Source organism: Conger conger, chromosome 5, assembly GCF_963514075.1.
Source record: "Conger conger chromosome 5, fConCon1.1, whole genome shotgun sequence".
Lineage (NCBI taxonomy): Eukaryota > Metazoa > Chordata > Actinopteri > Anguilliformes > Congridae > Conger > Conger conger.
Window position 1 is genome coordinate 18,798,271 of NC_083764.1, and position 12,021 is coordinate 18,810,291.

The 12,021-nt window shown below is 43.2% G+C and overlaps 2 protein-coding genes across 2 annotated transcripts in view; one reads left to right on the plus strand and one right to left on the minus strand.

Moving 5' to 3' along the window:
* Window positions 1–3,698: 3,698 nt before the first annotated feature.
* On the minus strand, window positions 3,699–9,698 carry e2f6 (E2F transcription factor 6). The gene is made up of 8 exons (XM_061243014.1): window positions 9,261–9,698; window positions 8,498–8,580; window positions 8,225–8,277; window positions 7,534–7,756; window positions 6,714–6,869; window positions 6,098–6,212; window positions 5,123–5,270; window positions 3,699–4,302 (listed from the first exon to the last, which is right to left on the minus strand). Exons 1-8 carry the CDS (start codon window positions 9,585–9,587, stop codon window positions 4,268–4,270), a joined length of 1,140 nt encoding a protein of 379 aa, XP_061098998.1. The 5' UTR covers window positions 9,588–9,698; the 3' UTR covers window positions 3,699–4,267.
* A 1,844-nt stretch (window positions 9,699–11,542) lies between these two features.
* The window catches only part of mboat2b (membrane bound O-acyltransferase domain containing 2b), a 61,737-nt gene continuing 61,258 nt past the window's right edge, over window positions 11,543–12,021 (plus strand). The window contains exon 1 of the mRNA XM_061242549.1: window positions 11,543–11,809. Within this exon, the coding sequence (XP_061098533.1) occupies window positions 11,726–11,809 (84 nt within the window). The 5' untranslated portion in view covers window positions 11,543–11,725. The remainder of the gene's footprint in view (window positions 11,810–12,021) is intronic.

A 12,021-nucleotide genomic window follows, 5' to 3' on the forward strand; every position in this document is an offset into this window, starting at 1 on the left:
GGCGTAGTCACCTTTCAGATTACCGTGTTGAACTGAGAGAGTCAGACGAGGAATGAGATTCAGTCTGACGCGAGTGAATAACCTGCGCACGGCTCTGTGGTGCACTTCTCGTTTGGCAAAGGTGGAGAATGAAGTATGGCGTGTTTCTGTATGTAATGTAAGATTATCGCCTCAGGAAGTTAAATGGTTTTATTTACACACAGTGAGCACAGTGGTTGAGGTTTTAGTGTAACGTATTTTCAACATTTTGCAGGAAAGTGCAGTCTCTACACAGGACAATACACATTTTCATTAATTCATTCAAAACATGTGGTATGATCACAGTAAACAAGCAGTTAGTGAAAAGACTGTATCAGAGAAATACAAACTTTTCGGGTGATTAATAATTGTTGTTTTGGCATAAATACTGTAAACTTAAATGCGAAAACGGTGCTTCTGAGGCTTCCTACAGAAAGGAGGATGTGAACCAATACTGATATAAACGTAATTTGGTCAGCTGACTTGAGAAGTGAACAGTTCCCTCTTACCTTATATGTAAAGAAATGTTTCTTTTAAATTGCATCTCTGTAGGGTGTTACATTTCATTATTTTTTTTAATGTAGTTTACCAGTTCCAACAACCACTCATTTCAGCTCAAAATGTGCTCAATTACTTTGGTATTCATTTAGGTTTTATTTCAGCAAATCTTTGGACTTTTATGCAGAATACATTCTTTCTTTAGTTTGTTTGTAATTTATATAAAATGGCAAATGGAAAGGAGGATTACTAAGGCAGTTACACTGGGGGATGTCAGTATACTCAATGAGCCCGGTTGGAAATCGGGCTCATTGAGTATACTGAAAATCCCACGCTTCGTAATAAGTGACATGTGACCTGTGACCATGTGACCTGTATGCCTGTAGTGAGACAGTAGCACGGTTTTAACGTCTCACCCGAAAGAACACTTCCTACAGTAGTGTCCCCTCACTGTAGTGGCGCATTGCTTTTGTTCTGTTGGGTCCCGACGGAACAACACCACCTACTGGCACACTAACAACACTTCAGCAGCAATGCAGTAATTGAAATGGTAAATGGTTGGAGCCTTTATCCAAAGCTCTGTACAAATGATGCTTCTCATTCACCAATTCATACACACACTCACACACCAACGGCGATTGGCTGCCATGCAAGGCACCGACCAGCTCATCAGGAGCATTTGGGAGTTAAGTGTCTTGCTCAGGGACACTTTGACACAGCCCGGGCGGGGGATCAAACCGGCAACCCTCCGACTGCCAGACAACTGCTCTTACTGCCTGAGCCATGTCACCCCTACACTGTGATATGGCTGCTGCCCAATAAAACAAGCTTGGACAACTGATTTATTAATTTATTCATCTAATCCTGAACCTCAGAAGTGTAATGAATTGGATGAGTTAACTTTAGTGACCTGAACATACGTTTTTACAAAAGTTGACAAAAACAGAACAGTTGGAAAATAATACAAAGCAACAATATGCCTTGTCCTGTAGCTACCTAGTTGCTGTCGTGTTAGTAACAAATGCTTCCTTCCAAATTGGAGTCTGGCTGTCATTCCTGTCTGCTCACCCACAGCACCAGACAAATGTTCTCATCGCTATGGTAACCAGAAAGTTAATCACCAGGACTTTGGGCGCCTTAGTCATACTGCCCTCACTGCTGATTTTTCCATCAATAGGAATACATTTCCGGGTAGAGAGTATTCGGTACTTGCACAACTGGGCTCGCTGTACTTCTGTCTGAGTTTGGTGTCATAATAGTACCCAAAAGAAAATATGAAATTTTGTATGGAGAATCTTCATTCAAAATTGAATTTAGTCCAGGACTAGGCTTAATCTGCCTGTGATACTGGCCCTAAATCTGATAACATGTAAGCAGGGTTTATGTGGTAAAATTCGAGCCTGAAATTGCAGATAAGAGTCACACAGGCATAACACATAGAGAAAAGGTGGGGTTCTCCTGTACAGTTCCATCTTAAGTAGGAAACATTTCCTCAGTGAGGAACTTTAGGAATATGAAAAACCCCTAATCACCAATGAGAAGCAAATGTGCAAGAATGTTCACCACCTTCAAAAACAAACAGCCACTCATTTGAACCTACAGGAGAGAAACTGCCTCACCCCACATCCAAACATGCACATCACGCACTCTGAAAATGAGAGTGGTAGCCTTCAGTCGGCAGGCGCAGGTATGTGCATCTTCAGTTTGGCTTTCCTCTCCCGTGGGTGGAGATGTGGTGATGTGTCGCTCTCCGCTGGTCTGAAGTCTGTGCATCCCTCTCCTGTCTGGCACTGGGTGCACCTTCGAATCACTCAACAACCCACAGATGGAATCCAATCGGCAGCCAGAGAGAGGTTACCATGGAGACCGGGGCAACAGCTGACTGGACCCGTGCTAAGCTTTCAACATTTAATTGGTCTCCGTTAGATTTAAATCCCTAAAATACCAACAGCAGTGACAGGGATGTTTATTAATGCAGTGAGAAGCCTCATTTCCCCAAGAAACTGCTAAATGAGTGGCAAATTATTTGTGGCCCATTATTTGAGTAGACTGCAAATGTTACCAAATACATTCCTCTGCATTCAAGCTCAAGACCTTCTGTGACACTGTGATATTTACAGTATTCCTTGAAATGAGAAATTACATCTAAAAACCCCTGTTGAGAGTACTACATCATTGTGCTCTATTCTATTAAAAATTATTTGTAAAACTATTACCTGAAAAAATAGACATGCTATTGAAAGGCTAGACATAGCACTGCTGAGCCAAATCACGGTCTTCAGCTCTGTTGACCATCTGACAGCTCGCGGTCCCTCTGAGAAAGCCAAAGCAAATTTCTGAAGTGTAAATCTCTAAAGTGTATGCTTCATTAAAGGCATCTTCAAAAACAATGAGCGTTATACACATCGGCTTAATGCAGCAAGTGTAAAGAACACAAACCCATTCAAGTGCCTTGATTTACGACAGTGGCAGGGTTAATATATGGGAGGCTTTTAGTATTATTAATTCAAGAGCATTACTTTTACTTAATCCACATCACAGGGAGTAAGAGCTGTTGTATCGTAATCTTCTTAAATGTTGTAGAATCTAGAGATAGGCCTACAGAGAGCAGAGCCGGCCAAAATCATGTCAACTCTGTATTAGGACAACCAGTCAGTCACCCAGTACACACATTGCAGTGGGGGAAAAAACTCAATAGAACCATAACACCAATCAAAGCTCTGGCTTACTTTAGAACTACAAGCCCCATAAACACACTGGTGCACGGGGGGGTCACCAGCAACCAATGATCTAGAGCAGAGGTCCTGGAGAGCTACTGGGTCTGCTGGTTTTCGCTGTTACTCTGCACTTAATGAATCAATTAGAGCAGATGATTACACAGCTAAATCACCTCACCTGGTTGCCTGGGTCTCAACAGGGTGGATTTCAAGGTGAAAACAAATACCAGCAGACCCAGTAGCTCTCCAGGACCAGGGTTGGTGACCTCTAGATTCTAGAGGATGCAATTCAAAATCCACAACGCCAGATAAATGGTAGGAGAGATCGGCTGAGCTGCAAATTGAATTGTAACAGAAAAAGGTTCTAATTGAGCAGAAAGCTATACGTGTGAACAAAAGGGTTACGGTGATTGGGAACACCAATATTACCCAAAAAGGGATATTACCCAAATGAGCCGACTAATATTGCAATGTTATTAAACTGAATTTATAGGTATACATTGGTTTGATATTCACATTGTCTAGGCACACATTTTAGGAGTACATTATTTGCAGGCTTATGTTATTTTCTATGCAGCAAAATTAAAACGCCTACTTGTTTACACTGAAGAGCAATGGAGAGACAGGATAAATCAACGCTTTAATCTGCATTGTCTTTAGCTTGGTCAACGAAGGACTTGGCACTGTGGCATAATGACCCACAGTCCTTTTTCTTTCATTTTTTCTCATCTTAAAATTATATGTATAAAAATAAATCTTTTAGCATAATCATTTTCATACAATTTGATTTCATGGTTGTACTTCCAGCTTCATGCATTTCTCTATACATGAAAAGCTCTATATGTCAAAAACGACAACAAAAAAACAGTTCCTCAAAATATCAGCAAAGAAATACAAATGAACAGTTAGAGGCCTCCCAGAGAAAGACTCAAATGGCTCCATTTACTGCAAGTGGTAATGTCTACGGAGAAAGTCTCTTGCAGGTCGAGGAGTAGTGTTGAGTATAAAGTGGTGAGCAGAGGTAAATTTGGTCTTCAGGGGGTCTTCACAGATGGTTGGAGAGGTTGGTCTGCAAAACAAATAAATGAAAATGACATTATTGGCATTTGGCAGACGCTCTTATCCAGAGCAACGTACCGTCGATTAAGACTAAGCAGGAGACAATCCCCCCTGGAGCAATGCAGGGTTAAGGGCCTTGCTCAAGGGCCCAACGGCTGTGCGGATTTTATTGTGGCTACATCGGGAATCGAATTCCAGGTCCCAGTCATTTACCTTAACCACTACCCTACAGGCCGCCCTACATATACAAATGATTCCAGTTTACACACATTTACACTAAATACAATTCAAGCTTAAAAAAAAACCCTGATGTTAATGTCAAACAATGGGTCGTTAAGGGAAATCCATACACTCATACCATGAGAAAACGACCGAATTAAGGTCGGAACTCGATGCATGTCACTCAGGATAAGGCATCTGCTAAATACCAAATTATCTTGCAATTTGACAGTGTTCTTGATAACAAGAAAAGAGGTGAACAGTGCCACCTGTTGTCTGTTCATTTTCAAGGATTTTAGGATGGGGGATACAGCTCAGAACAGCCATTTCAGCAGTGTCAGATTTGGGATCAACTCCGTCCAGGTTACCCAGCTCCGACAGACCAGGCAGACCTGGGGTCTGAATCATGAAGCAGGATCGAGTTAGCCGGATAACTGCACCGAGTAAAGCCCGGAACAGCTCTTTAGTGTTGTTCCAGATTTGGGAGGGTTCCGGGTTTTACTCAGCGCAGTTATCCGGCTGGGTAACCTTGCTTTGTGACACTCGCCCCTGGACTCCTGCAGTTTCCCCTGGTCCTAAGTTAGCCTCACGAGGCAGGAGGCCGGCCTTACCCTTAAGCAGAGGCGCGGTGTGTATCCTGCTGTCCTCCAGCGTGGAGAACGAGCCGTCCACTGCTTTTCCTGACCCCTCACCCCCCGTCTCGCAGGTCAGAACACTGATGGGGCCTCGCGTGCCCTTCAGGTGGATCTGGATGCCATCCTGAGAACCGAAAACAAGGAAACCGGCTTACGTCCATGCACTCAACCGTGTTATCGGACAGTGGGATTATATTCGGTTCTTTCCTGAAGATACACCAGAAGTGCGAAATGTTGTTTACCTATTAAATGCCGACAGGAAATGTCCAGTTCCAACAATTTTGCAATTTAATACACCCCATGCTATTTATATCATATTTTTCTGGTGAAACAAATTAAGCAGTATTACATAGAAGAGGTCCCCTGTGATGTATAGCAAAAACTCATGCACAAACATCAGTGTCCTAATAGCCTCGCTATAATCTAAATGCACTGTTTTCCGAACAGAACACAAGGAAGGGCCACTTCCTCCAGAAGTTAACGTCTGTTCAAGGATCGTTTTTCTCCTGAGAAATGTGGTTTATGAATATGGTTGCTTATTGACCATCTCAAACACTAAAAGGCTTTGACAGATGTGAATTGGACCAATAACTACAGAGAAAACGTCAAATAACTGCACAACGTCGCTGTGTTCGGAAGACCATGTTAGCTCACGAAGGTCAGAACACCGCCGTATAAGCCTTCCCGGTTCATAGTCTCTTTATAGCAACAGCCTCCCCACCACAACATCACAGTGAAGCACTATTACTATGTCACTATGCTGAAATGGATCGTGTCAGTGACCAAGTTATGAAAACGGACGGAATTATACCACACACACACACACCACAAACCAAAGCTTTGCAATTTTTTTGTTATTTGTCATGAAAGTTGCACCGTTCTGAACATGGTGAGCTAGCTTGGTGTTGGGAACACGGTGACTTGGTGACTTCACGTTACTCTGGAGCTCACCTCTTTGGGTGCGGGGACTTCCAGCCTGGTCTCCTCAGGAGCTTTGATGGCAATGACCACCTGCTCCCGGAAGGCTTCAATCCGGCAGATATCCTCGTGCGTCACATAGGCCGAGGTACAAAAGGGTTAAAGAGGAATCGACACATGAAAGTACTGAAATCTAAAGGCTTCTAAAGGTCAGTAATGCATAGATTAGTCATGCATATAAAAACTTGTAACTAGAGAAAATTACTTTTCTCCAAGTCTCATTTAAGTGGCTAATTCTTACTGTGGTCCTCATGGATATCAAAGTATAATTAATATAAAACATAAAAAAGAAATCAGAACTATTTTACAAATAGAATACAGATAGGCGACATATGAGTAATGGAGGCAGATTATGGTTATCCTGGGTCAATATTTACAATTTTGTTCTGCTGAATCTCAATGTCAACAAGGTGAAACGGCTTTAAAGAAACATATTGTGCAATTCTCACAAATGTGTACATTCATGTTGATTTTTTAGCCAGGGGTGACATAAAGGCAGTGCATTTACAATTCACCACAATTGCCTTATTATTTTTATTTTTCCAGACTCTGAAGTGAAGCGGCGAGGCTGAGGCGAGCTGAAGGATATTCGGCGTTCCCCTTGTTGTCGGTGAGGAAGAAGAGCTGCTGGGCGCAGTCCCTAATCAGCACGTCCAGGGCCTCCTCCATGGCCGACAGGTCCATCAGCTCCTCCCGAAGCTTGTCCTTCCACTGTACGCCCAGCTCGCTGGCCGGGACTGAACCCCTGCAAAACCCCCACAGAGGAGTCTCACTGACACACCCCAAACCCAGCTCCGACAAAGTACCACTTCACAAAGCACAGGCAATACAGTGAACCCTTTCAGTCAAAAGCAAGGATTTCTACTTAATGGCACTATGGTATTTGCTGGCCATAACTGAAGATTGCTGCACTAAACCACTCGGGGTGCGCAGGGAGACTATGTTTTCATGGCCTGCTCAAGGGATATATAAAAAGATATTACTCTTGACCCTGGTTTTCTGGTCTTCCTTGCATAAGATGCATTTGATAGGATAGGATCGTATTCACATTGAATGTGGAGGGAAATCCACTGTAACTTACACCCACTGTACTCTGGCTGAATGTGAGGGGAAATCCACTGTAACTTACACCCAGTGGATCTGGTTGAACATAAGGGGAAATCCACTGACTTAAACCCAGTGGATCTGGTTGAACATAAGGGGTAATACACTGTGACTTAGACCCACTGGATCTGGCTGAACATAAGGGGAAATCCACAGTGACTTACACCCACTGGATCTGGCTGAACATAAGGGGAAATCCACTGTGACTTGCACCCACTGAATCTGGCTGAACATAAGGGGAAATCCACTGTGACTTAGACCCACTGGATCTGACTGAACATAAGGGGAAATCCACTGTGACTTACACCCACTGGATCTGGCTGGTGCTGCGCTTCTTGATGAGCTGGATGCCGTCCAGCACGTTGGTGACGTCGTAGACGCGCCTCTTGCGGGTGCCCAGGATGCGGGCCGCCTCGTTGAGGTCCACGATGCCGTTGGGCGCCTCGCTCAGCAGCCCCATGAAGCGCTTGGTGAGCCGGCCCAACGACACGTCACAGCGATACCTCGGCATGGAGAACTCGGAGTCAACTGGGTAGAGTAGAGAGACGGTCCATTTGTCAGGGTCTGTCTCTCAGCGAAGTCTCTGTGGCTTCGGTTATGAGCAATGTGACTTATACTCAGCATCTGGTATAGGCGGACACGAATCTAAGGTCCAATTACACCACAATGTTCTGAAGATGTGGAACCACATCCCCTTTCAGACCGTGAAGAGTGTTACTTCTACTAAATATGAGGTTCAGTTAATTAGAGATGCATTCATGTACAGTACAGTGCTAAAGTGTTAGGCACCCAAAAATTTTTAAAATAAATGGAGACTTAGATGTTTAGGTTGGTCACAACAAATATTGATTTCATTTAGTTTTTAACCATTTACTGCACTTTATAGTAAAATGTTTGATATTTTGAAAGTTTTTGTATTTGGCTTTTGTTTTGCATGTACATGTATGAAAATGGAGTAAAGCTGAGGCCCAAAGTTGGTAACAAAAAAGCTCATACCTTTGCTGTTCTGGGGTCCGTATGTCAAAGTTGATGTCTGTGCAGTAAAAGTTCTGCAAATTAAATGTACAGTAATTTGTCAGCGCAGTTCCATCCAACCTCACCAGAAAATCCCTCTGTATATGACCATGCTGACCGAAGTGTCCAAAACAGAAATAGGTGTGATGTTAACACATCTGGTGGAGTCACAATTCCCAGTAGGTAGGGTGTGTATTTCTGGGTACAAAGTAACAGGTCAGAATCAAGGTGATGACGCAGAACATCCACACTTACTCCATTTCATCTCCCGAGTCAGGTCGTTCAGGAGCTTCTGCCTCCCACAAATGACCCTCCCCACCTTTGTATGAACACTCATCCTGAAACAAATAAGGGAGGAGCTGATGGTATGCTCATGATCTGCTCCAAAATTCATGTTGACATTGCATCCCTCTATGAACAAGACATCCCACACCACCAGGAAAAAAAACTATTAACAGTCGTGTGTGTGTGGAATCGAGTCTCCTAATTAAAACCAAATTGAATCCCCAAATGAATGCGGTTTGATCACTGCTCCAAAATTCACGTTGACATTGCATCCCTCTATGGCACAGGGAATAAGACACCCACACCATCAGGGAAAAAAACTATTAACAGTCATGTGTGCGTGGAATCGAGTCACCTAATTAAAAGCAAATAAAATCCCCCAATGAATGTGGTTTCATCATCTAAAGCCTGTGTTTAAATTGCCCTGCTGTCACCCATTCCCGCCACCAAGTTGGCCCGCGAAAACCGACTAAAGACGCCTGTTACGCCCGTGCCACCCTCACCCTAAAAAACAAAAATACTCCAATCGAATAAGCTTCATCGCTCACGAAAGAAATGTCAATAAATGCGCAGGTACAAAACCAACCTGTTACCGCGGCCGGCCACAGCATGATCATAAGGCAACAATTTAACAGACGCAAGCTCGTAACAGTAACTTTTAACAGCTGAATGTAGCCAGGTGACTAGTTACAAAACTAGCTAGTTGGCAGACAAGCTAGCTAACTTCCCAAACCTGCAAATCAACAGCATCCGAGAGGTCTTCTTGCTCGTCAGAAGCAGTTCCAGCACTCATGGCCAGCGGTCCATCCAAATACGGGGGCATAATAGGGATCGCATCTTCACTTATTCCGCGTTGCGTTATGTGATCTTTCAGAAAATGGTCTTCACATATTCGATGCTCATCAGAAGGCACTTTGTCGGTCTCTCTAAGTGCTGCTAGCCAAACTTTAACTCTGGCTGGGTCTTTAGGAAAACTGAAAAACCGTTTGCGAGGTCGATTTGTGGTCTCAGCCTTTGTGTAACTTCTGTTAGGGCAGCCTTGGACCACACATTTAACCATGGTCAAAGCTGCTTTCAGAAGCCCTTAAGGCTATACGGTGTTCTGCAGATTGCAGTCAGCAAACAAGCAGCAACACTTCGCTCCCTGAGCGGATATGACGCGTGCAACCGGATATTTATTCCGACATCTCTTCTTCTTTGGTTGTTCTTCGCATGTTATATCATCACCATTTAATGTGTTGGAGTGTGATTCCGCATTTCGTTCTGCAGCGAGCCTTTTTCAGTCTTAAGATTTTTGTCAGTATTTTGTCCCCTAATAAAAAATAAAAGGAGCATATTGCCCATAAGTAAAGCGTAAATTTACTCTAGTCGTTACCATGTAAAACATGAACAATTGTTAATTTGACCATCATTAATTAGATACCTCCTATACAACCATAAAAGATGTGCAAATTCAATACAAACTCAAACGACGATCAATCATCCATCTGCAACAGACTATATTTTACATGATTGTGTAAGAATAACATTTGTGCAATTCATGTGAAAATATATACATTAAATAAATTACATTAAAATTAAGATATTTTTATTATCTTTTTTTAATCATCATTTTAATTTGAATAATAATAGTATTTATATTTAGCCTTTCATCTAAGGATCTTTGAGTGCTAAATAGAGTGAGGGGAGCCATTGTGATTGGTGCAGTCTGAAGAGGTGGATCTTCAGTCTGCGTCAGAAGATGGGCAGGGTTTCATCTGTCCTGATAACACTGGAAACTCATACCACCTCTGGGGGCCCAGAACAGGGATGAGGCATGACCGGGAAGTGCAAGCATGCAGTTTGCTGAATGGAGAAGTCTGGCTGTTGTGTAGGGTCTGATAATATTTTGAAGATACCTAATAGAGTGGTCCCTTTAGCTGCCCAGTAGGCTAGCACCAAGGTTTTGAAATTTATATTGGCAGCCAGCGGAGGGAAATGAGAAGGTGTGTGAAATCGCTGAACCTGGGGAGGCTGTACGTCAAGCAAGCAGCAGCAGCAGCATTCTGGAAGAGCTACTGAGATCTGACAGGGGGAGCAGGGAGACCACTGAAAAGGGAGTTACAGTGGTCTAGATGGGAAATGACTAGCCCCTGGTCTAAGCGCTTGTTTGAGTAGGTGGTGAGGAAGTCGCACAGAGCCTGGATGTACAACATACCAACGTGATTTAATCCGAGAGGACAGTTTGTTGTCCAGTACCACTCTGAGTTTCTAGGTAGATGAAGAGGTCCACAGTGAGTGTCAGATGGAGAGAAGAAGAGCTAAGCACTGAACACTGCTGGACACCTGTAGAGAGGTTATGAGGTCTCAACTGGAAAAACACCTATGGCAGGAATAATTCAATTAAATCATGGTTCTCAAGGGTTTTGCACACTGCCTTTACCTGAGAGCCAGGTGTGAAGACAGTCTAGCCAATCAGTAGCACTAATTGTTCAGTTAATTACCCAAGAGAAAAGAAAACCAGGGCTGGATTTGGATTCGAGAGCCAGATTTGATGATACCTGAACTATGGAGTGTGTCAAGAGCTGCAGGGAGGTCAAAGAGGATCACAGTGGAGGAAATAACTGCTTGTGCGAACAGAAGCCACTCAGTGAGCGATTTCTTTGAGCTGCAGTAGTGATAACAGAAAATAGCTTTGCACATGTTGCTCAGCAAGACAGTCGCATAAAACACATAATACAGTCTAAATACAGCAGATACTCGGTTTCTTTTGGTAAACGGCTGCTCTGGGAAGTAACCCGAAGTGTTTTAAATAGATATTTCTGTTTCATGAGGTTGTGTGTCAGTGGATTATTTTAATTATGAAATTATTGACGGTGACGCGATTATTCGGTAGAAAGAGGGTTCCACATTGATTTGCCCCAGAATCTGTAGATCAACACTAAAGTGGCAATATCTCGTTTGTGATTGGGTGAAGTTGTCATATTTTCCATGTTTCATTGGCTGATGGGAGACTTGGTGTCCGTTTCTCACCGCCTACTCCTGATTCGTGTGTCTCTCGGCGGTGCTGTAGCACTGCTCATAGACGATAAGAGGTACAGTGTAGCAGTAGCGGGCTGCAGCAACACCAGCAGTTATAGTTGCAGCTGCAGAGAACGGCTCGGGGTTTCACCGTCTAAGGGTGAGAGGAGCAAGAATTTAATTAGCACTGACTGAATCATGGCTACTGAAACAATATCCTCGTGCACAGGCTCCAGTTTACTGCAGCCGATCAGCGAAATCGTCAATCTCCCATTGGATCAGGTAATGTTTCATGTTAATTAAAAATGGGGCATTTTCTATTAATTGTCTTTCTGAACTGTTGCATAGGGCAGATTGCATAAGCTATCAGACGCTTTTAATGAAAACAATGAATTATGTACTAAAGGGTAGCACGCAATATAAGTATTGATGCTGTTGGTCACAGGAAAGATTTTCGCTGTGCTGGTTTTAAGTATGGTTTATCCGACTGTTAA